Below are 25,274 nucleotides of genomic sequence, written 5' to 3' on the forward strand. Positions count from 1 at the left end.
TGGGGTTATTTGATTTTTTTCTTGTTGATTTTCTTAAGTTGTATATCGATTCTTGTTATCAGTCCTTTATTGTCTGTGGAGAAAGCAAATATTTTCTCCCATTCTGTAGGTTATCTATTCACTGTAAATATAGTTTCCTTGGCTATGCAGAAGCTTTTTAATTTGTGGTGTAGCAATCATTACTTGTAACCAAAATGTTTGTACCCCCATAATGGTCTGAAATAATAAAAAAGATAGTAAGGCATCTGCCAGAAGCATGGAAATTGGCATGTTATTGAAAAGAGGAGTGTAAATAACAAAAAGTTGAGATGGTCAGATAGTAACCTGGGGACCAAAGAAAAGTGAACGACATAGATTAATTTCCTTGGGGTATAAAATTCTAAGAACTCACATTTCACTTTCCAAATCCAAATAACACTATTGTTAAGCTGCTTGGGAAGAAAGAGTACAATGGAGGACAATTGTAACGTAGTGTGGGAAAATGTCATTGGTGGAATAGTCTTGCAGTCATACTCATTCAGTTAAAGGTAGACACTTGGAAATGAAAGAAAAGAGTCTCTTGCTTCTCACTGTACTTTGGTTTTATAGGGACAATCAATCTCATTGCTTACCTATCAATTCTTTTGGGGTAAGATGCTAAAGATACCACAGAAGAACATGAAACACAAAATAAAACTAAAAGCTATGAGAGTTATAACTTTCAGGAGTTAGAAGAAAAGGAAACAGAGTAGAATAACAATACACATGAAGCTGATATGTCAAGAATTTTTATACTACATCTTCTGTGATCACCAAAATTATCTTTCATTTGTATGTTTCTCTGTATATTATTTTATTTGGTTCTCAATTCTAATGAGGTAAATGAGGAAAATATTGTGACCATTTTATAAAAATGGAAACTCAAAGCATGCGATACCAATAAGCATCTTGAACGAGTTTATCTCTGTCCTTTGACGAGTAAAAAGCACTTGGTTTGGATGAATAAAATTCAAGTTAAAAGAAATTACAGCGGGACTAAAGATACAGCAAATATTTAAAATGTCTTAAGAATCCTCGTAAAATGGGAAGAATGAGTATCCGTATACAGCCGAATTTCCTCCTAACCAGCTCCTTCTTTGGAGCCGGTTTAGTCACCACTACTGCAGTTGCGCAGCAGAGGCGCGGGGTGCCGCTGTTGGCTAGTTCCGAGCGAAGGGTTGGCTCCCTCCCTGGCCTCGGAATTGCCCGCACACAGGGAACTTGGGGAGAAAAGTGCACCCTCTCTCCCGCCTCCTACAGAGGCGATATCCATCAGAGAACTCATACTCCAAGACCAAGAAAGTAGTCTTTCTTGCTCAGAGAACTCTTGGGATCGTTTAGAGATCTCCTCTCTTGCGAATTAGAAAGGCATAGGCGCAGGGGGTGAGATGAGAAATATTTTAGGACCTAGGGGCGCAGCAGGGTGGAGGCGAATGCCATGTCTCTTCCTGCTGTCTTTGTCCTGCCAGGCCTTCTGAGAACAGATCCACTACGCTATTCTTGAGCAGCTGGCCAGGGACTCGCTGGTGGGGAACCTCGCCAAGGATGGGGGCTTGGCCTACGGGATTTGCCTGCTCAGAACCTTCGAGTTAACTGTAGAGAAGAATTTCTTTACCGTGAGCACTGAAAATGGGGACTTACTTGTGAGCAATCGTATAGACTGACAGCAGATTTGTGGCAAGAAGTTGACGTGTGTTCTGGAATTCGAAATGGTTGCTAAAAAGCCTTTAAACTTTTCTCATATAACTGTGCTGGTCCAGGATGTCAACGACAGCCCACGGACTTTGAGCCAAAATATTACTGAGCTGAAAATCAGCCAACTGGCGCTCACTGGAGCCACCTTTGCCCTGGAATCTGCCCAGGATCCTGATGTAGGGGTGAATTCGCTGCAGCAGTACTATCTCAGCCCTGAACTGCTCTTCTCTTTGATTCAGAAGGAGAACCCAGATGGCAGTAGGTACCCAGAGCTGGCACTGAAAGCCCCCCTGGACAGGGAAGAGCAGCTCTGCCACCACCTGGTCCTCAAGGCTATGGACAGGGCTAGCCCTCCAGTAGCTGTACCACCCAGATAAGGGTAATTGTGGCAGACACAAATGATAACACTCACCCCATTATTCACCCAGAACATGTACAGGGTCAGTGTTCCAGAGAACCTGCCCACCAGCTTCTGGGTATTAAGAGTGATGGCCACTGACCCACATGAGGGCACGTCAATGCCAAGATCATCTAAGTCTTTGTCAATATTGGTAAGGCAGTGAGACAGCTATTCAAGCTGGACAGTAAAACAGGGGAACTCACCACTAGTGGAGGACTGGACTTTGAAGAGAGAGATAGCTACACAATCGGGGTGGAAGCAATGGATGGTGGACGTCACACTGCACATTGTAAAGTACAGAGGTTTTGGATGAAAATGACAATGCTCTCTAGATAACTCTGGCTTCTGAATCTCAACATATTCAAGATGCTGAGATGGGGACTCCTGCTGCCCTGATCAAAACACATGACCCAGATTCTGGATTTAATGAAGAAATCCTGTGTCAACTAAAAGGCAATAGTTCAAGATACAAAACACATGGGTTGATGATTCCGGACTACAATGTCACTATCACGGTCACAGACAAAGGCAATCTGTCCCCTCCTCCAGCATGTGCATCGCCCTGTACATTGCTGACCTCAACTGCAATGTTCTGGTTTTCCACCAGGTCCCATATGGCCCAGGTAACTGAGAATAACGCCCCTCCCCCAGCCTCCATTGCGCAAGTCAGCGCCTCAGATCCCAACTTGAGGCCTAGTAGCCTCCTCTCCTACGCCATCTGGCCAAGGACCTCTAGCCACGCGCTCAATCTTCCTAGGTGCCGGTGAGCACGCAGAGCGGGGTGGTGTTTGCACGGTGCGCCTTCACCTTCCAGCTGGCGCTGCAGACCCGCCATCCGGGCTCCCAGCGTTCAGCACTGACGTGAGCCTGCGCATGTATACCTGGCGCTGGGGACCAACAGCATGGCGCTCTTTATGGTGCCCAATGCGATGGCTACTTGGTCACCAAGGTGGTGACGGTGGACGCCGACCAGGGATATGATGCCTGGCTGTCCTACTATGTGTTGCAGGCCAGCGAGCCTGGGCTCTTCAGCCTGGGGCTGCGCACGGATGAAGGTGTGCACAACGTGTGCTTTGAGCGACCGACCGGGATTCGGCTGGCCAACTCCTGCTGGTCTCCATGGGAGACCCAGGACAGCCGCCTCTTTCCGCCACCGCCACTCTGAACCTAATCTTTGCGAGTAGCTTGCAAGAGATACAGCCTTACTTTAGCGATGGCCACACGAGCCCTCTGACTCCAAAGCAGAGCTGCAGTTTCACCTAGTGGTGACTTTGGCCTTGAGCTCTGTCCTCATGTTTCTCGTGGTGATTAGGCGATCGCCCTGCGCCTGCGTGGCTCCTCCAACCCCACCGCCGCTGAGACTGCTTCCAACCTGGTCTCTGCTTCAAGACTGTACCTGGAGTTCTCCCCAACTGCAGTGCAAGGACTTTGCCTTATTCGTACAATCTGTGTGCTGCCTCACATTCCTCAAAGTTTAAATTTCTCAATACATGTTGGAAAATGCTACATCACAAGATCTTTTCTGTGATGAAGGCTCTTGATTTGAAAGTACTGGTAATGACAATCCCAAAATGGTTTCTAATTCAAGCAATTTGCAACAAGTGAGTTTCTTCAAACCTTTCCTCCCATAAATACAATTAGGCTTCAATGCATTGATTTAGAGATTAAAAGTGTACAGATTAAATATGCTCTGATTTCATTGTGTTTTATTGATTTTCTGGGCATGGGGGGGTGGAAAATTCTTTGTAAGCTTGGCTATGTTGCAATTGTTCTTTCATAGAATGTCTCCTTGTGATGGTCTTGAAATTTTAGTTAGTCCTAAAACAATATAATCAGAAACACTTTTGTTCCTCTTTTAACATAAAATAAACTTTATTTTATGTACTTTATTTATTTTCATTTTAATAGATTTAGGGGATATAACTTGAATTCTGTTACCTGAATATATTGTGTAGAGGTGAAGTCTGGGCTTTGGGTGTACCCATCACCCAAATAGTGTATATTGTATCCCATAGGTAATTTTTCATCCCTCACCCCCACCAGCCTCCTCACTCTTGAGTCTACAGTGTCTGTTATAACACTCTGTGTACTTTTGTGTAGTCACAGTTTAGCTCCTACTTGTGAGAACATGTGGCATTTATTTTTCTGTTCCCACATTACTTCTCTTAGGGTAATGGCCTCCAGTTCCATCGAAGTTGCTGCAAAAGACATTATTTCATTCTTTCTTATTGCTGAGTAGTACTCCATGATGCACACATACAAACCATATTTTCCTTATCACTCATCAGTTGATGGACACTTAGGTTGATTCCATATCTTTGCAACTGTAAATTGCGCTGCAATAAGCATATGAGTGCAAGAAATACTTTTAATACATTCTTGTCTCACATTATCATTGTGAAATGTATTATCTATTCAGGATTAAAGGCAAATCTATACAACTAAATGGTTTACTTAGTTTCAATGCTGTTGACCCTAAAATATATATAGCATAATATATATGTTAAGATATATTTTTAATGTAGCCTATATAGTTTTACTTCCTTTGCATGTTTTAAAAATTATGCATAGATGATGCCTACATCAAAGTAGTTCTTGATCTCTAGGGTAATAAAAACAAATAATGACACCTAAAAATGGCAGCTCTTGTAACAGGCACTGTAATGAATTGGTTCAAAACGTGTTTGTGGTTGTTGGTGCCCTTATTAAAAATGGGACAAATGTAAATGATGTGGGTGATAATTCAAGATTTACAGAAAAATCGTGATATTTCTGCTCTTCAAGGTCCTAACAGATATTTTCACAAACGTGAGTGATAAATTTCAGGGAAAAATTACTTGAAATAACATCTTTTATTCTTCCAAATGCTTTACTGTCTTGGGGAGAGAATTATTATGAGTGTCGTCCCTTTAGATTTAGCAGAAATAAAACCCTCTGTGTGGCAATTTCACAAAATGGTGCAGTATTCATTTAGGACTCTAAGCGTCGCTGTTCACTAACCCGGGCAAGAAAAATCAATGGGAACCCGAGTTGCACCCACCAGCCACAAAGCAGGTCAGACAAGAAAGCAGAGCAGAAATTCTGACCGGGAACGGCTCACATCTGGTCTCTGCTTGTGCAAGAACCTTCGCCTCTAATTCTGAGGAGCGCGAGAGTGATGCGGACCTGTTCTTCCCTCGCCGGATCCCAGGGAAGTCTGTAGCCAGCCGGTCATGGCGGCTGCGCGGGGGCGCGGGCCGCGGGGCGCGCTGCTCCTGCTCCTCACGCTCCTGGGGACGCTGCGGGGGGCTGCGAGCCGGCAGCTGCGCTACTCCGTTCTCGAGGAGCTGGAGAAAGGCTCCTTCGTGGGCAACATCTCCAAGGACCTGGGGCTGGCGCCCGGGGAGCTGGCGGGGCGCGGGGTCCGCGTGGTCTCCAGAGGCAGGACGCAGCTCTTCGCGCTGAGCCCGCGCAGCGGCAGCCTGGTCACCGCGGGCAGGATAGACCGGGAGGAGCTCTGCGCCCAGAGCGCGCCGTGTCTGGTGAGTTTTAACATCCTTGTAGAGGATAAACTGAGTCTCTACCCCGTGGAAGTCGAAATAGTGGACATTAATGACAATTCACCCCGATTCTTAAGAGAAGAGTTGGAAGTGAAAATTCTCGAAAATGCAGCTCCATCCTCTCGTTTTCTGCTAATGGAGGTCCATGACCCTGATGTGGGAATGAACTCTCTTCAGGGCTTTAAGCTCAGCGCTAATGGCCACTTCTCGGTGGACGTGCAAAGCGAAGCCAATGGACTCAAGTACCCGGAGCTGGTGCTGGAGCGCGCCCTGGACCGGGAGGGGGAAGCCGCTCACCACCTGGTCCTCACTGCCGTGGACGGTGGCGACCCTGTCCGCTCAGGTGTGGCGCGGATTCTCATAACTGTCCTAGATGCGAACGACAACGCCCCAGTGTTTTCTCAGCCTGTCTACCGTGCGAGTGTTCCTGAAAATCTGTCAGTAGGGACGCCAGTGTTGTCAGTAAACGCCACCGACCAGGACGAAGGGGCCCACGCGGAAGTAACTTATTCCTTCGTGAAGATTCCGGAAAAGATCTCACAGATTTTCCGCTTGAATGCCTTGACTGGAGAAATTTCAACTTCTGCGAATCTAGACTATGAGGACTCTAGCTTTTATGAGCTGGATGTTGAAGCCCGGGATCGGCCAGGTCTTCGGGACAGAGCAAAAGTCTTAATAACTGTCTTGGATGTCAATGATAATGTTCCAGAGGTGGTTGTGACATCCGGAAGCAGAACGATTGCGGAAAGTGCGCCTCCTGGAACAGTCATCGCCCTTTTCCAAGTGTATGACCGAGACTCTGGACCCAATGGCTTGGTGACGTGTTCCATCCCGAGAAGTCTTCCTTTCGAATTGGAAAAATCAGTGGACAATTATTATCGATTAGTGACAAATTCGTTTCTAGACCGGGAGGAGGTGTCATTGTACAACATCACTGTGACAGCCACAGACAAGGGAATGCCGCCCCTGTCCACAGAAACGCTCATCTCTCTAAACGTGGCAGACACCAACGACAACCCGCCCACCTTCCCCCGCTCGTCCTACTCCGTCTATATCCCTGAGAACAACCCCAGGGGCGCCTCTATCTTTTCTGTGACCGCTCTCGACCCGGACAGCGACGAGAACGCCCGAGTCTCCTACTCCCTGGCCGAGGACACCCTCGAGGGGGCGCCCGTGTCCTCCTTCGTCTCCATCAACTCCAACACCGGCGTCCTGTACGCGCTGCGCTCCTTCGACTACGAGCAGTTTAGAGACCTGCAGCTCCTGGTGACAGCCAGCGACAGCGGAAACCCTCCACTCAGCAGCAACGTGTCGCTGAGCCTGTTCGTGCTGGACCAGAACGACAATGCACCCGAGATCCTGTACCCTGCCCTCCCCACCGACGGTTCCACCGGCGTGGAGCTGGCACCCCGCTCCGCAGAGCCCGGCTACCTGGTGACCAAGGTGGTGGCTGTGGACAGAGACTCGGGCCAGAACGCCTGGCTGTCCTACCGCCTGCTCAAGGCCAGCGAGCCCGGGCTCTTCTCGGTGGGGCTGCACACGGGCGAGGTGCGCACGGCGCGGGCCCTGCTGGACAGAGACGCGCTCAAGCAGAGCCTTATGGTGGCCGTCCAGGACCACGGCCAGCCCCCTCTCTCGGCCACCGTCACGCTCACTGTGGCTGTGGCCGACAGCATCCCCGAAGTCCTGGCCGATCTGGGCAGCCTTGAGCCCTCTGCCGGTCCTTACGACTCGGACCTCACGCTGTACCTGGTGGTGGCAGTGACCACGGTCTCCTGTGTCTTTCTCGCCTTCATCATCGTGCTGCTGGCGCTCAGGCTGCGGCGCTGGCACAAGTCACGCCTGCTGCAGGCTGCGGGAGACGAATTGGCCAGCATGCCCGCCTCGCATTTTGTGGGCGTGGACGGGGTGCGGGCTTTCCTGCAGACCTATTCCCACGAGGTGTCCCTCACCGCGGACTCGGGGAAGAGCCACATCATCTTCCCTCAACCGAACTACGCAGACACGCTCATCAGCCAGGGGAGCTGCGAGAAAAGTGAGCCTCTTTTGATACAGGAAGATTCAGGGTTTTGCAAAGAGGAAGTCTCCTTTGTTCCGGTAAGGTTATTGCTTTTATTGATAATTTAAGAATTATCTCAGCAAATTAAAAAAAATTCTCTTTGATTAGTGGTTAGTTTTCTTAGTCTCTGCATTGAGTCGTGTAATTCTGATGTTTTTCTTTTATATCAATAGGTCTCTTTTAAATCTTAATTTTCTCAAATTTTGTGAGTAAAAATCTTAAGGCATGCCCTACATTTTCTTTACCTTGCTTTTGTTGAAAAAGTATTTTTCCTTTGAATTGAGTACATCTTCTTTCTTAGGCTTTTTTCCTATTATGTGACATTTGTAAGATCCTTTTTTTTTTCCTAATGTGAGAAAAAAATGAACTGCAGCCTCTGTTAAAGAAAATCAAGATCTTGGTTCTCAAGGTTACTTAATAATTGTAAATGTTTTCTAAAATGATGAATATTCATGAGAGATATCTTCCACCATTGCTACTTGGGAAGGGAATCAAAAATTATTTTGAAAAAAGATAAGAGTTGTTGATGCCTGTAGCAGCGAACACCTGATCTTTGGTGTTAAAAGACCTGAACATATTCCTGGAGCTATCTGTCATTTATTTGAGCCAGTCAAAACCTCTATAATCTTGCAAATAAAATTAAATTTAAAAAGACTTCCCTTGCTGACCTGACACAAATTCTGGGAAAATAAAATAAAATAATTTTTAATTTTTCTTTGAACTATAAAGAAGTATAGTGAGCAAGTATTTGTCGACATCACCGTTATAATTATTGGATTGTTAACAAATACATGTAAACAACTGATGGTGTGTGCCTACTACAATGTCTTTTGCATACTGTGTGCTTTGATAGTACTTAAAAATGAAAATGAATTTTAAAACATGCCCAGTAGTATCCACTCACAGGAAATATCTCTAAAAATAGAGGACTGGCTGGTAAATGGGAGAATGAAGGATCAATGTCATTCAAATAAAATTTAAATAATTTAGCATTTTAACCCAGATAAAATAAGGCCTTCTGTCATATAGGAACTCTGTATTCAAATATTTGAAGGAAAGCAATTTATCGTTTAGAAGAATGATCAGTCTTACCTATTATGACCAAATGTACAAACAAAATCATGGCTTGGTGAGCAGAAAACAGCAAAGATTTTAATTGTCAAAGTGGTTCTAACAGGAAATGGATTGCTAAGTAGGTAAGAGATTCTGTTATTGGCACTCTTCAAAAGTAAGTTGATGGGGTTGGGGTTGTGGTTCTCTCTCCAGTAGTTCCAGCTGCCCGGGAGGCTGATACTAGAGGATTACTTGAGCCCAGGAGCAGAGGCCAGTCTGGGCAACATATGGAGACTCCATCTCAAAAAAAAGTAACTTATGGCCCCAAGATTAATGCAATACAGGGGAGTCTTGATAAGCTGTTGAACTACATTACAGCCAAAGTTTTTTCCAATCTTGAGTTGGAGGATTCAATGGTCTGATAATAGAATGGATGGAACACTTGTACATCTAAATCTGGTATGCACATGTAAGAAAGAATAATTGAAAAGACATCTTGAAAATGAATGAGAACCTCCTTTGTGACCTTTATCAATTTTTATAAGGATAACATTGAGTTGCTGTTATTAAAATAAGTTGGTAGGAATAATACATGTTTTTTCTAAATGAATATTGTGATATTTACATTTAAGCAATTATTATACAATTATTTATTTCAAGTTTCCAAATGTGTTATATGTCTAACCAAGAAATTTTGTAATCATAAACATTTTCAAATCCAATCGATATTTGGGTTATAATTTGATGGTTTTAATCAGAATTCATTAGTAAATGACAATTTTAAACAACTTGAATCTTGGATATTAGTCATATGAATCAGGTGGTTTCTTATACAAAAGTGATGATTTGTTTCATACACTGATAGTGTGAATGGTATTTTACTACATCACCAATTTGGGATGATTTGAACTACATCTTGAGTATTCATTATTATAGGCAAAGCTAGTCACTAACTGTCATAAATAGTAGACTGCTGTATTTTATTCTCTTATCTGAGTTACTTGTGACATTTAAACAAATAAGTCAGGTCACTGATGGAAAAACTATCAGATTCTATTCTCACAATAATCATTCACTCATGTGGACTGACCAACCATTAAACATCCTGGCAATCATGGAATTTGCTAAGTTCTAACTAAATGAAGCTCTGTGATTCACCCACGATACGGATAATTAATAGTAAGATAGGAAACATCAGGAAAAAAATCTATGAAATTATTGGGCTATTTTATCATCTGTAAGCACCATCCTTTTCTGATCAAACTTCTGTTGAGGTGGCCATTATCAAAGGGAATTAAAATATCAGAATCGTTGGAAAATACCTATATCTTCATTTGATAATGAAAATCTAAACAAGAACTTCAAACAGATGATTTTCAGTAGAAAAAGTTCTGAAAAGAAAACCCCAGCACTTTGGGAGGCCAAGGTGTGAGTATTCCTTGAGACCAGCCTGAGCAACAGTGAGATCGCCCCCCTCACCCCACTTCTACCACAAAAAAAAAAAATAGAAAAAATAGCTGGGTATGGTGGTGCACACCTGTAGTCCCATCTACCTTGGAGGCTGAGGCAGGCAGTTGGCTTGAGTCCAGGAATTAGAAGTTGCAGTAAGCTATGATGACTCCACTGCACTCTAGCCTGGGCAACAGAGTGAGACCCCTTCTCAAAAAAAAGAAAGAAAGAAAGAAAAAGAAAAGAAAAGAAGTAAGGTAAATAACTCAGTGCCAATGCATGGGAAGTCAAATAGGCTTTCCATAGAATTTTTTTGATGAAAGTAAACAAATGAAGATCAAGATTCCCCTAATAACTCAATCAATAATAACATACTCTCCTTAAAATATAAAATTATTTCAATTTGATGTGGTGAGCTTATGTTTTATTTTATTAAACATATCTTGGTGGTCTAGTAAATATCTTTAATATTTAATTTTGTGTCATAGGATAACACTTGAATACCAGAGATAATGGAGCCATTTACTATCACATACTTTCTGTTCACAGTAGTCTATAATTTTATTTAACCAGACCTTATTTATTTACCTCCAAAGAAGTTACCTACAAGTAATGAGTTATTGAGACATTTTTTTTCTAGAGACTAGATGAGGTTTAGCTATGTTGTCCAGGCTGGTCTTGGAACTCCTAGGCTCAAGTGGTCCTCCTGCCTCAGCCTCCCAAAGTGCTGGGCTTACAACTCTGAGCCACCATGCCTGGCCATAACTGAGACTTTTAAAAAACAGTAAAATAAGAAACAAATGTGAGATGAAACTTTGAATTTGTGAAGCATCAGGTAGAAAAGGATCAAGACATTGGGAAACAGCTGGGCGCGGTGGCTCACGCCTGTAATCCTAGCACTCTGGGAGGCTGAGGCGGGCGGATTGCTCAAGGTCAGGAGTTCAAAACCAGCCTGAGTGAGATCCCAACTCTAAATAGAAGTAAATTAATTGACCAACTAAAAATATACATACAAAAAATTAGCTGGGCATGGTGGTGCATGCCTGTAGTCCCAGCTACTCGGGAGGCTGAGGCAGGAGGATTGCTTGAGCCCAGGAGATTGAGGTTGCTGTGAGCTAGGCTGACACCATGGCACTCACTCTAGCCTGGGCAACAAAGTGAGACTCTGTCTCTCTAAAAAAAAAAAAAAAAAGACATTGGGAACCATAACCTCCAAACGTGAAAGTTTGTTTGAAAATGTCTACAAGTACATATTATGTTTAAAGACCATACACTTTGCATCAATAAGAAGTTCAAAATTACTATTAAACAAATAGAATTTACCTCCTGTTTGTGGAATTAATCTATAATACCCATATTACTTCCTTTTAACAAAAACTTGTTTTATCTAATTGGTGACAGCAAATATGACTTAGAATTATTTTGGTAGATCAAAATAGCATTTCATTCAAAGTATTTCCTATATTCTGGAGCAATGCCACCAGAAAACAGAAATTGATTACTTAGTTAGGAACCTCCCACAAAACTAAGCTAAGCATTTTTAGTGTTACTTCTGGATTCTTCTCCTGGTTCTGCTAGCTACTTCTCTAGTACTTAAAATAATTTACAAAGCAAGACTAGGTCTTTATTTCTTGCCAGATCTTTATTCCAGAGCACATCATTGTCTTTTCTTCTGCACATATGTGAATGAGACTTTCTTATATTCCTGCTAGCTGAGGGTGGCCTTGGATCCATCAATAAAGTTTTACTCCATCAATATTAAATGCAAAAATGAGTACCTCTAAGGATCCTCTCTGTATAGTCTTGCATATTTCTCAAATGCTGTCTGGAGACCCCTTTCTCCTTAACTATTCTAGAATAGGGTAGGATGAAGATTTGAATTGCATAGTCAAAAGATGCAGTCAAGCCAACATCCACTTTCATATGAATTCACAACCCAGTAGGATATCTGCAAATTTCTGCCTTCTGTAGAAAATGGGTTAGTCGTTCTTATAGCTGATTGTTGCTGCTTGGCTTTTCACCTCATCTCGAATGATGCTTTTTGAGCACAAAGCATCATCCAAGACCAACAATTATTTTTTTTTCTTAAAAGAATGAGAGTGAGGATATTTGAATTCCTATGTTGTTCTACTACTTTATAATCAGGAACAAGGCATTCCCTCTCATTTTTTAAAAATTGTTAAAGTAAAGGTTTTAGATTAAGCCATCTCTAAGTTTCTACACAATAGCAAATTTATTAAAATACTTCTCTATAGTCTTAAGACAATTTTGACTTTTTGAATCTTGTATGGTGGTGTCTAGAAATAGCAGTGTTCCATAATATTATTGAATTAATTAAAATTATATACACTGATGTAAATATTTTATATGCAAATTCTTTCATATACATTTAATAAAGTTTACCTTTCTGCCTTCATTGACTGCTTTTTTTTCTACATGCGATAAAGTATGAGTCCGTGCCCAACAGAGTAACTTGAAAGTTGCTAGGCAAAACATCTTTAAAATTACCTGGGATTATCAGACACCCATCCATGAACACTGTTGTATTCATTCAGTGCCTTAAAATGGATTTTTTTAAGTATATCAGAGATATCTGGAGTGAAGAAATTTAACTAAACAGGGAAATTTTGAAGGATGAAACAAGTTTCTGTAAAATCCGTTTATTTTGCTTCATGTGGTGCAGTAACTTAGTAAGGACTCTGAGCGCCGCTGTTCACCAACCAGGGGAAAATGGTGCGCGAGATCCGAGAGAACCACCGAGTTTTAAACCCGGAGAAAGGACAAATTGAGACAAGCCCTCTTCCGAGCTGCGCCAAACTCAAGCTTCTGTCGGTCTGGATTCTGAGCCCTCCCCCGGAACACAGGGGGGTCCACGCGGGTGCACCCGCATTCGCAAGCACCTCCGGAGAAGGCTGGGCGTGCGGCCGAGATGAGGACCACAATGGCGACTCCGCGGAGGGGCGGGGACTACAGAGGATTCCTCTTGCTTTCCGTCTTCCTGGGGACCCTGTGGGAAGCCTGGGCAGGACAGATTCTGTACTCTGTGACGGAGGAGACGGACAAAGGGTCTTTTGTGGGTGACATCGCCAAGGACCTGGGGCTGGCGCCCGGGGAGCTGGCGGGGCGCGGGGTCCGCGTGGTCTCCAGAGGCAGGACGCAGCTCTTCGCGCTGAACCCGCGGAGCGGCAGCCTGGTCACCGCGGGCAGGATAGACCGGGAGGAGCTCTGCGCCCAGAGCCCGCGGTGTCTTGTGAATTTTAACATCTTGATGGGAGATAAAATGAATCTTTACCCTATAGAAGTGGAAATAATGGATATTAATGACAACGCACCTAAATTCGTGGTGGAAGATATAAACGTAAAAATAATGGAGAATACAGCTCCTGGGCTGCGATTTCCTTTAAACGAGGCTGGGGATCCAGATGTGGGCACCAACTCCCTCCAGAGATACCAGCTCAGCCCCAATCCCCACTTCTCCCTGGTTGTGCAAAGTGGGGACGATGGAACGAAATACCCGGAACTGGTGCTGGAGCGCGTGCTGGACCGGGAGGAAGAGAGGGTTCACCACCTGGTTCTCACTGCCTCTGACGGCGGGGACCCACCCCGATCTGGCACTGCCCGCATCCAGGTAACCGTGGTGGATGTGAATGATCATGCACCTGTCTTCTCTCTACCCCAGTACCAAGTAACTGTCCCGGAGAATGTGCCTGTGGGCACAAAGCTGCTCACAGTAAATGCTGTCGACCTGGATGAGGGAGTCAATGGGGAAGTGACATATTCTTTTCGAAAAATAACTCCAAAACTTCTAAAAATATTCCATCTGAACTCCCTTACAGGAGAATTATCAACTTTAGAAGAACTAGACTATGAAGAATCTGGCTTCTATGAAATGGAAGTTCAGGCTCAGGATGGTCCTGGTAGTCTGACCAAGGCGAAAGTACTGATCACAATTTTAGATGTGAATGACAATGCTCCAGAAGTGACCATAACGTCTTTAAGTAGCACAGTCCCTGAAGACAAACCTCCTGGGACAGTAATTGCACTTTTCTACCTCCAAGACAGAGATTCTGGAAAGAATGGTGAAGTGACCTGCACTATTCCAGAAAATCTGCCTTTTAAATTAGAAAGATCAATAGATAATTATTACAGATTGATCACAGCCAAAAACCTGGACCGGGAAAAACTCTCTGTGTACAACATCACACTAAAAGCCACAGATGGTGGAACTCCTCCCCTGTCCAATGAAACTCACATCTCCATTCACGTGGCCGACACCAATGACAATCCGCCCACCTTCCTCCACTCCTCCTACTCAGTCTACCTCCCTGAGAACAACCCCAGAGGTGCCTCTATCTTCTTGGTGACTGCACAGGACCCTGACAGTGATGAGAATGCCCAGGTCACTTATTCCTTGGCAGAAGACACCATCCAGGGAGCGCCAGTGTCCTCCTATGTCTCTATCAACTCTGATACCGGAGTCCTATATGCGCTGCGATCTTTTGACTATGAGCAATTTCGAAGCCTACAACTGATAGTGACAGCAAGTGACAGCGGAGACCCACCTCTCAGTAGCAACATGTCGCTGAGTCTGTTTGTGCTGGACCAGAACGACAATGCACCCGAGATCCTGTACCCTGTCCTTCCCACCGACGGCTCCACTGGAGTGGAGCTGGCATCCCGCTCTGCAGAACCTGGCTACCTGGTGACCAAAGTGGTGGCTGTGGATAGAGACTCAGGCCAGAACGCCTGGCTGTCCTACCGCCTGCTCAAGGCCAGCGAGCCAGGGCTCTTCTCGGTGGGGCTGCACACGGGCGAGGTGCGCACGGCGCGGGCCCTGCTGGACAGAGACGCGCTCAAGCAGAGTCTTGTGGTGGCCGTCCAGGACCACGGCCAGCCCCCTCTCTCAGCCACTGTCACTCTTACCGTGGCTGTGGCCGACAGCATCCCTGAAGTCCTAGCCGACCTGGACAGCCTTGAACCCTCTGCTGGTCCTTACGACTCCGGCCTCACTCTGTACCTGGTGGTGGCAGTGGCAGTGGTCTCCTGCGTCTTCCTTGCTTTTGTCACGGTGCTGCTGGCGCTCAGGCTGGGGCGCTGGCACAAGTCACGCCTGCTGCAGGCTTCCGGAGGTGTGTTGGCCGGCATGCCCGCCTCGAACTTCCTGGGTGTGGACGGGGTGCAGGCTTTCCTGCAGACCTATTCCCATGAGGTCTCCCTCACTGCAGACTCCCGGAAGAGTCACCTGATCTTCCCCCAGCCCAACTATGCGGACACGCTAATCAGCCAGCAGAGCTGTGAGAAAACTGATTCCTTGTTAACATCCATAGATTTTCATGAATGTAAGGATGAAGCCCCAAGTATTCAGGTGAGCTCAGGCCTTCCTTTATTTCCATAAGGAATTATATTTTGTGTGATATTTCTCTATTATTTTGCAAAACAAGTGTTTTGAAGTTAGGGATTGAAAAAACTTAAAGGGACAAACCTAGTTTACCCGCTTACTTCAGTGGTGATATTTTAACATGGATCACATAAGTTATGATATCATTTCTTTAGTGAAAGCTTATGGGCAAGATGGTTAATAAGTGGGCTATCGCCTTTTTGTAACTTCCACCTACTTTCCACTTGGTTTTCTTAACTTGTGTGTTTTATAAATGGAAACGAATTGTTGAGTCTTTCTTGTTGCACTAGGGAAGAGTAAAACACACCTCAACCTTCTTCTCAGTCTTGTCTTTATCGTTCTGATTTATAAGGTGTTCTTGAAGATTTTTTTCAGTCTGAAGCTTTTTTTTTCTGTTTTCTGATCTTGCCTCCATATCCCTCACCTTGGCAGCCCTGAAAATCTTGGTTGCTTCTTGATCTATAATCTTCTATTAATGTTAGGGTACCAGTGGAAAGTTAAATTTATGCCTAAAGAATTAAATGGGTGTGGCAACCTTCACAAAGACAGACATGGAGTCTAATGCCAAACTAAAGGTCATTGTCCAAAACCAATAAAATATGTTTAAAATTTTTATTTCAAGTGTTATAAATGGCATTTGTGAAACAGGCAGTTATATGTTTAACACAGGATATAATGTGCAGTTTTATTGGTACATTTACATGGTACAACCATGTGAAGTGTGTTTGTGGGATCTCCGAGTGGGAGATTGAGGATATAGGGCACACTGGCTTTATGAAACAACTATCTCATCTACTCAAATCCTAGACCAGTAGTTGATTTTATTTATTGGATCTGCTGAAAATTTTAGTTTGAAATAATCCTGAGATTAACTACCTCCATATTCTTTTGTATATCAGATGGTTATCATCTGGAAGGGGTAGATGGCAAGGTAATCTTGATTTCAGGGACCTTTGAGTTTTAATTAAAAAGATGTTTTTAGCAGGGTATGGTGCCATGAGCCTGTAGTCCCAGCTACTCAGGAGGCTGAGGTGGGAAAGATCCCTTGATCTCAGGAGTTCAAGGGCAGCCTGTGCAACACAGTGAGACCCCTGTCTCTTTTGGGTTTTTTTAAAAGACCTTTTACTCTAGAGTAGTATTCTATTTGGTGGCATCTTGCATATAATAAACTACACAATAGTGTGGGAATAAACTTCACACATTCTATAGTATTCAGATGTACAATCACTTGTAGGAGAAAATGTTATGCCAGTTTGTGAGGAAAGGTTCTCTGGCAAAAATATAGTTATCAGGTATTTTGAAAAAGAAAATCCCTAAACCGAAATGTATTAGATGGTTTGAAATATTTTAAACAAAGGAGAAAAATCATCACTGAACTCAATGAGCTATTGCAAGCAAACTTTCCAGGGATTATTTCCTTCTATTCTGAGGACATCATGGGATATAAAATAAGTGCAGAGGTTGGAATGAGTGCTGCAGTGCAGAGGCAAAGTATTATACCCCTGATAACTTTGAAGATTAATGTTATATTTTGTAACAAGGAAAATAATTGTGTAATAGAAAGGAGAGAGATATGCTCTTTTCAGGCTACCTCATTTTCTTAACTAAATATTGCCTGTGATAGTGGAAATGACAATCACATAATATTACTATAAGGAAATCACTGAAACTATTGGAAAAAGATATGTGTTTGAAGATAAGTATAAATTGTGTCTTCTGAAGGACAATTTTAGCATTACTGATGCTGTCTGGAAAAAGTTTAAAGAAATGAACTTGCAGGTACCTAGAAAAGTGGGAGGAAAGGTATGACCAAAAAGAAAAAATAATAAACATAAAGTTTCTACACTATATTGCTAATGAATAAGTATGCAAAATTGCTGTGCTCATATGATTTAGGCCAAGTCTATATTATGTCTAGCTTTGTGTAAGTAGTGTGTATTTGAAGATTAGGGAATAATTATGTCAGCAGATAGATGTTCAGGTATTAAACCTATGTGATTTCCTGGAAAACCTGGAAAGTAGGCATAAAGGCATTTCTAAGGGTACAACTTTAGACGTTATAAAATACATGGACGTAACAAGGTAGTTTGTTCAGTAGGGCACACAACTGTTATTGTAATATTATCGAGCTGGTTAAAGCGAAGCGGCAGAGGCTGCAGTTCCCCAGCGCGGACTCTGGGCGCCGCTGTTGGCCACAGTGGAGAACTCGGCGCTCCGATCTGCCCGCGCAGCCGCAGCGCTTTCCAGGGCGGCCCCGTCCGACTCTCCAGCGGTCGCCTTCACGCCGCTTCCTCCTTGGGAATACAAGACACTTTTCCGCAACTGGAACTGGAGCTGAAGCCCGTTCGGAGCTGCGGACACCTGCGACACAGAGGGCGTTCACACGCCGGCGTGCGCGGGCTGGTGAGCAGGCCGAGCGGGGCCGAGCGATGGCGCGCGGCGCAGGGCAGCGGGCCCGCGCGGGGCGGCGGCCGGCGCTCCTTCCCCTGCTGCTGCCTTTGTTCTGCCCGGCGCTGTCCCAGCAGATCCGCTACAGGATTCCCGAGGAGATGCCCGAGGGCTCGGTGGTGGGGAACCTCGCCAAGGACCTGGGCTTCAGCGTGCGGGAGTTCCCGGCTCGAAAGCTGCGCGTCAGCGCGGAGAAGCCTTACTTCGCGGTGCGCGCGGAGAGCGGGGAGCTGCTGGTGCGCAGCAGGCTGGACAGGGAGCAGATCTGCGGGAAGAGCCCCGCGTGCGCTCTGGAATTCGAGGCCGTGGCTGACAACCCGTTGAACTTTTATCACGTGACTGTGGAGATCGAGGACATTAATGACCACACGCCAAAATTCACGCAGAATTCCTTTGAGCTGCAAATAAGTGAGTCTGCACAGCCAGGCACGCGATTTATCCTGGGATCTGCGCATGATGCGGATATTGGTACCAACTCACTGCAGAATTACCAGCTCAGTACCAGTGATCATTTCTCACTCGTGAATAAAGAGAAGTCAGATGGCAATAAATACCCTGAGCTGGTATTGAAGATGCCTTTAGACCGGGAAAAGCAGAAATCCTACCACTTGACCTTGACTGCCTTGGACTTTGGAGATCCACCGCTAAGCAGCACTGCACAGATAGAGGTCCTAGTGACTGATGCCAATGACAACCCTCCAGTGTTCAGCCAAGACATATACAGGGTGAGCCTTCCAGAAAATGTGTCCCCCGGCACCACCGTGCTTCAGGTGACTGCCACTGACCAGGATGAGGGTATCAATGCTGAGATCACCTTCTCCTTCAGCGAAGCTAGCCAGATCACCCAGTTTAACCTGAATTCCAATACCGGGGAAATTACTATTCTAAAAACATTAGATTTTGAAGAAGTCAAAGAATATTCCATAATTTTGGAAGCAAGGGATGGTGGAGGAATGATTGCGCAATGTACAGTGGAGATAGAAGTCATAGATGAAAATGACAACGTCCCAGAAGTAATATTCCAATCTCTTCCTGACCTGATTATGGAGGACGCAGAGCTGGGAACACACGTTGCTTTGCTCAAAATCCGTGACAAGGATTCGGGACACAACGGGGAAGTTACTTGTAAATTGGAAGGTGATGTTCCGTTTAAAATACTCACTTCGTCAAGAAACACATATAAATTGGTGACAGATGGGGTTCTAGACCGCGAGAAGAACCCGGAGTACAATATCACCATCACGGTCACAGACCAAGGCAGGCCTCCACTCTCCTCCAGCAAAAGCCTCACCCTGAACATCGGGGATGTCAACGACAACGCTCCAGTTTTCGGCCAGGCCTCCTATGTGGTCCACGTGGCGGAGAACAACCCTCCCGGAGTCTCCATCGCTCAAGTCAGCGCGTCCGACCCGGACCTGGGGCCCAACGGCCACATCTCTTACTCCATCGTGGCCAGTGACCTGGAGCCCAGGCTGCTGTCGTCCTACGTGTCGGTGAGCGCGCAGAGCGGGGTGGTGTTCGCGCAGCGCGCCTTCGACCACGAGCAGCTGCGCGCCTTCCAGCTGACGCTGCAGGCCCGCGACCAGGGCTCGCCCGCGCTCGGCGCCAACGTGAGCCTGCGCGTGCTGGTGGGCGACCGCAACGACAACGCGCCGCGGGTGCTGTACCCCGCGCTGGGGCCCGACGGCTCGGCGCTCTTCGATATGGTGCCGCGCGCCGCGGAGCCCGGCTACCTGGTGACCAAGGTGGTGGCGGTGGACGCTGACTCAGGACACAACGCCTGGCTGTCCTACCACGTGCTGCAGGCCAGCGAGCCCGGGCTCTTCAGCCTGGGGCTGCGCACCGGCGAAGTGCGCACTGCGCGAGCCTTGGGCGACAGGGACGCTGCCCGACAGCGCCTGCTGGTCGCTGTGCGTGATGGTGGACAGCCGCCCCTCTCCGCCACCGCCACGCTGCACCTGGTCTTCGCGGACAGCTTACAGGAGGCGCTGCCAGATCTCAACGACCGCCCAGCGCCCTCTGACCCCCAGGCTGAGCTGCAGTTTTACCTGGTGGTGGCCTTGGCCTTGATCTCTGTGCTCTTCCTCCTCGCGGTGATTCTGGCCATCGCCCTGCGCCTGCGGCGACGCTCCTCCAGCCCAGCCGCCTGGAGCTGCTTTCAGCCTGGTCACTGTGTCAAGTCTGAACCTGTGGTTCCCCCCAACTACAGCGAGGGGACTCTGCCTTATTCCTACAATCTGTGCGTGGCACACACCGGAACGACGGAGTTTAATTTCCTAAAATGTAGTGAGCAACTGAGTTCAGGGCAAGAGGTACTGTGCGGTGATCCATCTGGGGCCTTGTTTCCACTTTGTAATTCCGGTGACTCGACTTCCCCTCAGGTGAGTTTCCTACTTCTCATTGTGTACCCAATTCTCCATTTCACAGGAAAATGTACATATTCACAAGAGAATGTACAATAATTTCAGATCTCCCAAGTCGCTTAAAAAAGTTATGATCAGTTAAAAGAGCTATCATACCATTCTTCAAAGGAGGACGAAAGTGGAGCAGTCATGTAGCTTATAGGGGTTTTCTACTGAGCTCAGATTTACCAAGCAATGATGGTTTTACCTACAAAGTGAAAACCTTAGAGAATGTTATTGCTGTCTTCTAAAAAGATAATGAGATTTTTCCATACATTTTTCTTTCTGTTGCCTAATATACAGTAAATACTTGTTTCAGTTTGGACATGTTATAAATACAAAAAGAATCATTTAAATAAACTTTAAGGCAAAGGAATTTAAGATAAAATTAGATATTTTTCTTCACTATTTTTTTTTTTTTTGAGACAGAGTCTTGCTGTGTCACCCAGGTTTGAGTGAAGTGGTGCTATCATGGCTCACTGCAACTTCAAACTCCTGGGCTCAAGTGATCCTCCTGCTTCAGCCTCCTGAGTAGCTAGGACTATAGGCTCATGCCACCGTGTCCAGATAATTTTTTTAGTTTTTTGTATAGATGGGAATCTTGCTATGTTGCTCAGGCTGGACTCAAACTCCTGACCTCAAGGGATCCTCCCACCTTGCCCTCCCAAAATGCTAGGTTTACAGGAGTGAACATCACACCTGGCCTCCTTCGCTAATTTAATCGGCATGGTTTCCATACTAATCTATTTTGTTTCTGGTATTTACTTCCCTTCTATTTCAAAAGCTCCTAGAATAAGGTCTCTTCAACTAGATTTTTATAACCATGAACACCTTGTAATTTTATGCAATGTACTGGGGTGTGTGTGTGTGATCATTTTGCTTAGCAAAAGGTCCATTATGTTCATCAAAAGGTCAAAATTTGGTTCTCTTGCAGCATAGGTTTTTCAGAGTTAATGTGTACTGATGCTCATCCAATAGGCTTCTCCATCAAAGAAAAGATAACCTACTTTGACTCTATTGCTTCTCTCACCCATACTCCAAATATATATTTTTTTAACTGTCTTCTTTGCAACCCTAAGCTATAACTAGTAGTCTTCTAATCATTCTGTGTCTAGGAGAGAAATATAGTCTTGAATTTTTCAAATTTTTAGACAAAACCAACAATCTGAGGTGTATCCACAGTATATACAGGTGACCATACTACATTGTATGAGGCTTTTGCTAGGTATTCATAAGCAACTGCTTCATTTAATGGCCATTTTACAAACTGTTGAAGGAAAGAGACATTTTCTGCGGTCGCACTTGTTTGGCATCTTAGTGATCATTATGTGTTCCTTATATTTTGTGCTTCTTTAGATCAAATTATTGACATAGGTAAAATTAACCTTAGAATATATGTCTACCTTAAAAAGTTAAGTCTGATTTAAAATGTAATCTCTCTTTGGTGGAAGGGGTTGGGATAGAGACTTTCTGTGGTATATTCATCTGTACCTTTCAAGTACTTACTATTCAAATAGAGAACTATAAATAATTTGAATAAATAGCGAAACAACATAATTTCTCATAAAACTGCAATTGTAAAACATATGTCCCACTAAAATTTCACAATACTTGAAAACATTATCAATGTGTAATAAAAAGGGCATTTAACAATAAAATTAAAAAGCAGCAACTTTATAGAACTCTTCTATAGTGGTTAATTTGTTTAAAACAAATGAAACAACTTCTTAGTAAACCATCTCCAATAGGCCTATTTTATACTCTTAAAACTCATTTCTAGTGACAACCAAAGTTCTTATTTGTTAATATACATTGAAGACATTTACAAGAAAGCTTACAGCATAATGGGAAATTAAAATATCATATTTTAAAAAGAGCAACCAGAAATGTAATTTAATATGATGCTAACCCAACAATTCGATCATTTAATAATATTTAATACTTAATGAAACCACCCCATTTCATCCCACACTCCGTGGTAATTTATTTTAAAAGGTGTATTTAGGGAAAAATTAAATAAATTCAAAACAAAGTAATAGAAAGCAAGTAGTATTTTTTTTTCAGTAATCTAACAGTATTACATAGGAAGTGATCTGTATCCGAGTGCAATAACTGCTTAGGACTCTAAGCGCCGCTGTTTACCTGCTGGGAGAGAGATGCAGTCTAAATGCCATCCAATACTCTGGGCTTGCGCCTCGCAAAGACCAGCAGATCACACAAACCAACTGCTGGGGTGCAGCAAAATTCCGTCCCTATTTTGGCCCACAGCAGCTTTCCATAAGACTATGATCTCCATAGCTGCGGCAAAAAAAGCCAGACAAGACGCTTAGGCACAGTGAAGACTCTGAAGGAATTCTGGAATTCTGGAATGAAATAACAATGGCCGCTCTGAAGAATCACCGGGGCCGCAGCGATCTGATCCTGCTGTGCGCGGTGCTGGGGACGCTGTGGGATATCGGGACAGGACAGATTCGCTACTCTGTGTCTGAAGAGACCGACAAAGGCTTCTTCGTGGGTAATATCTCCAAGGACCTGGGACTGGAGCCCGGGGAGCTGGCGAAGCGTGGAGTCCGCATTGTCTCCAGAGGTAGGACGCAGCTCTTTGCTCTAAACCCGAGAAGTGGCAGCTTGGTCACCGCGGACAGGGTAGACCGGGAGGAGCTTTGCGCCCGGAGCGTCCGGTGTCTGATAAATATTAACATCCTGGTTGAGGATAGAGGAAAACTCTTTGGGATAGAAATAGAAATCACTGATATTAACGATAATAACCCGAAATTCCAGGTCGAAGATCTGGAAGTGAAAATTAACGAAATCGCTGTTCCTGGAGCACGTTATCCACTCCCAGAAGCTGTTGACCCAGATGTGGGAGTGAATTCCCTACAGACCTACCAGCTCAGCCCCAATCGCCACTTCTCCCTGGACGTGCAAACCGCAGACGATGGAACCATAAGCCCAGAGCTGGTGCTGGAGCGCGCCCTGGACCGAGAGGAGGAGGCCGCTCACCACCTGGTCCTCACCGCCTGCGATGGCGGCGACCCGCGTCGCTCCAGCTCAGTGCGCATCCATGTGACAGTGTTGGATACAAATGATAATGCCCCGGTGTTTGCTCAACCGATTTACCGAGTGGAAGTCCCGGAGGACGTGCCCCCGGGCACCCAGCTGCTTACTGTGACCGCTAGTGACCCGGATGAGGGAGCCAATGGGAAAGTGGCGTATAGATTCCGGAAAGTTAATGAAAAACAATCTCTGTTATTCCAGCTTAATGAAAAAACTGGGGAACTATCAACAGCAAAAAGTCTGGATTATGAAGAATGTTCATTATATGAAATGGAAATACAAGCTGAAGATGTGGGGGCTCTTCTGGGGAGGACCAGAGTGCTCGTTTTGGTGGAAGATGTAAACGACAATAGACCAGAAGTGATCATTTCATCTTTGTTTAGCCCAGTGTTGGAAAATTCTCTTCCCGGAACAGTAATTGCCTTCTTGAGTGTGCATGACCGAGACTCTGGGAAGAATGGTCAAGTTGTCTGTTACACGCCTGATAATTTACCTTTTAAACTAGAAAAGTCAATAGATAATTATTATAAGTTAGTGACTTGGAAATATTTGGACCGAGAAAAAGTCTCTATGTACAATATCACAGTGATGGCCTCAGATCTAGGAACCCCGCCTCTGTCCACTGAAACTCACATTGCCCTGCATGTGGCAGACATTAACGACAACCCGCCTGCCTTCCCTCAGGCCTCCTACTCAGCCTATATCCCGGAGAACAACATGAGAGGCGCCTCCATCTTCTCATTGACTGCAAACGACCCCGACAGCCAGGACAACGCACAGGTCACTTACTCTGTAATTGAGGACACTCGCCAGGGGGCGTCCCTATCCTCGTACATCTCCATCAACTCTGACACCGGTGTGTTGTATGCCCTGCAATCTTTCGACTACGAACAGATGCGAGATTTGCAATTACTGGTGACTGCCAGCGACAGTGGAGACCCTCCCCTCAGCAGCAACGTGTCGCTGAGCTTGTTCGTGCTGGACCAGAACGATAACACTCCCGAGATCCTGTACCCTGCCCTACCCACAGACGGTTCCACTGGTGTGGAGCTGGCACCACGCTCTGCAGAGCCCGGCTACCTGGTGACCAAGGTGGTGGCGGTGGACAGAGACTCAGGCCAGAACGCCTGGCTGTCCTACCGCCTGCTCAAGGCCAGCGAGCCCGGGCTCTTCTCGGTGGGGCTGCACACGGGCGAGGTGCGCACGGCGCGGGCCCTGCTGGACAGAGACGCGCTCAAGCAGAGCCTCGTGGTGGTGGTCCAGGACCACGGCCAGCCCCCTCTCTCAGCCACTGTAATGCTCACTGTGGCTGTGGCTGACAGTATCCCTGAAGTCCTGGCCGACCTGGACAGTCTCAAGCCTTCAGCCAACCCAGAGGACTCGGACCTCACGCTGTACCTGGTGGTAGCAGTGGCAGCAGTCTCCTGTGTCTTCCTCGCCTTTGTCCTTGTGCTCCTGGGGCTCAGGCTGGGACGCTGGCACAAGTCACGCCTGCTCCAGGCTTCTGGAGATAGCAGGTTGGCAGGCCTGCCCACCTCACACTTTGTGGGTGTTGATGAGGTGCAGGCTTTCCTGCAGACCTATTCCCATGAGGTCTCCCTCACTGCAGACTCAAGAAAGAGCCACCTGATCTTTCCTCAGCCCAACTACGCGGACACGCTCATCAGCCAGGAGAGCTGCGAGAAAAAGGATTCTTTGTTAACATCTACAGATTTTCATGAATGTATTGATGATGGTGCTCATGCTCAGGTGAGTT

The 25,274-nt window shown here is 45.5% G+C and overlaps 2 protein-coding genes across 9 annotated transcripts in view; both read left to right on the top strand.

Annotated features, from left to right (window-relative positions):
- The window catches only part of LOC105862535 (protocadherin gamma-C4), a 162,640-nt gene that overhangs the window by 37,766 nt on the left and 99,600 nt on the right, over window positions 1-25,274 (top strand). The window contains exon 1 of one of the 8 annotated variants that reach the window (XM_020282260.2): window positions 4,636-7,749. The exons of 5 other annotated variants lie outside the window; for them this stretch is intronic. In XM_020282260.2, coding sequence (XP_020137849.2) covers window positions 5,326-7,749 — 2,424 coding nt within the window. In that variant the 5' untranslated portion in view covers window positions 4,636-5,325. Of the gene's footprint in view, window positions 1-4,635; window positions 7,750-9,420; window positions 15,579-22,839; window positions 25,268-25,274 lie in introns of those variants that run through there. 2 more of the 8 variants (XM_020282254.2, XM_075996154.1) reach the window with 2 other exon arrangements.
- Window positions 15,585-22,433, top strand: LOC142863092 (protocadherin gamma-B4-like). The gene has a single exon (XM_075996157.1). It carries the CDS (start codon window positions 18,041-18,043, stop codon window positions 20,519-20,521), a length of 2,481 nt encoding a protein of 826 aa, XP_075852272.1. The 5' UTR covers window positions 15,585-18,040; the 3' UTR covers window positions 20,522-22,433.

This window comes from Microcebus murinus, chromosome 21 (genome assembly GCF_040939455.1).
Source record: "Microcebus murinus isolate Inina chromosome 21, M.murinus_Inina_mat1.0, whole genome shotgun sequence".
In the NCBI taxonomy this organism is placed as follows: Eukaryota; Metazoa; Chordata; class Mammalia; order Primates; family Cheirogaleidae; genus Microcebus; species Microcebus murinus.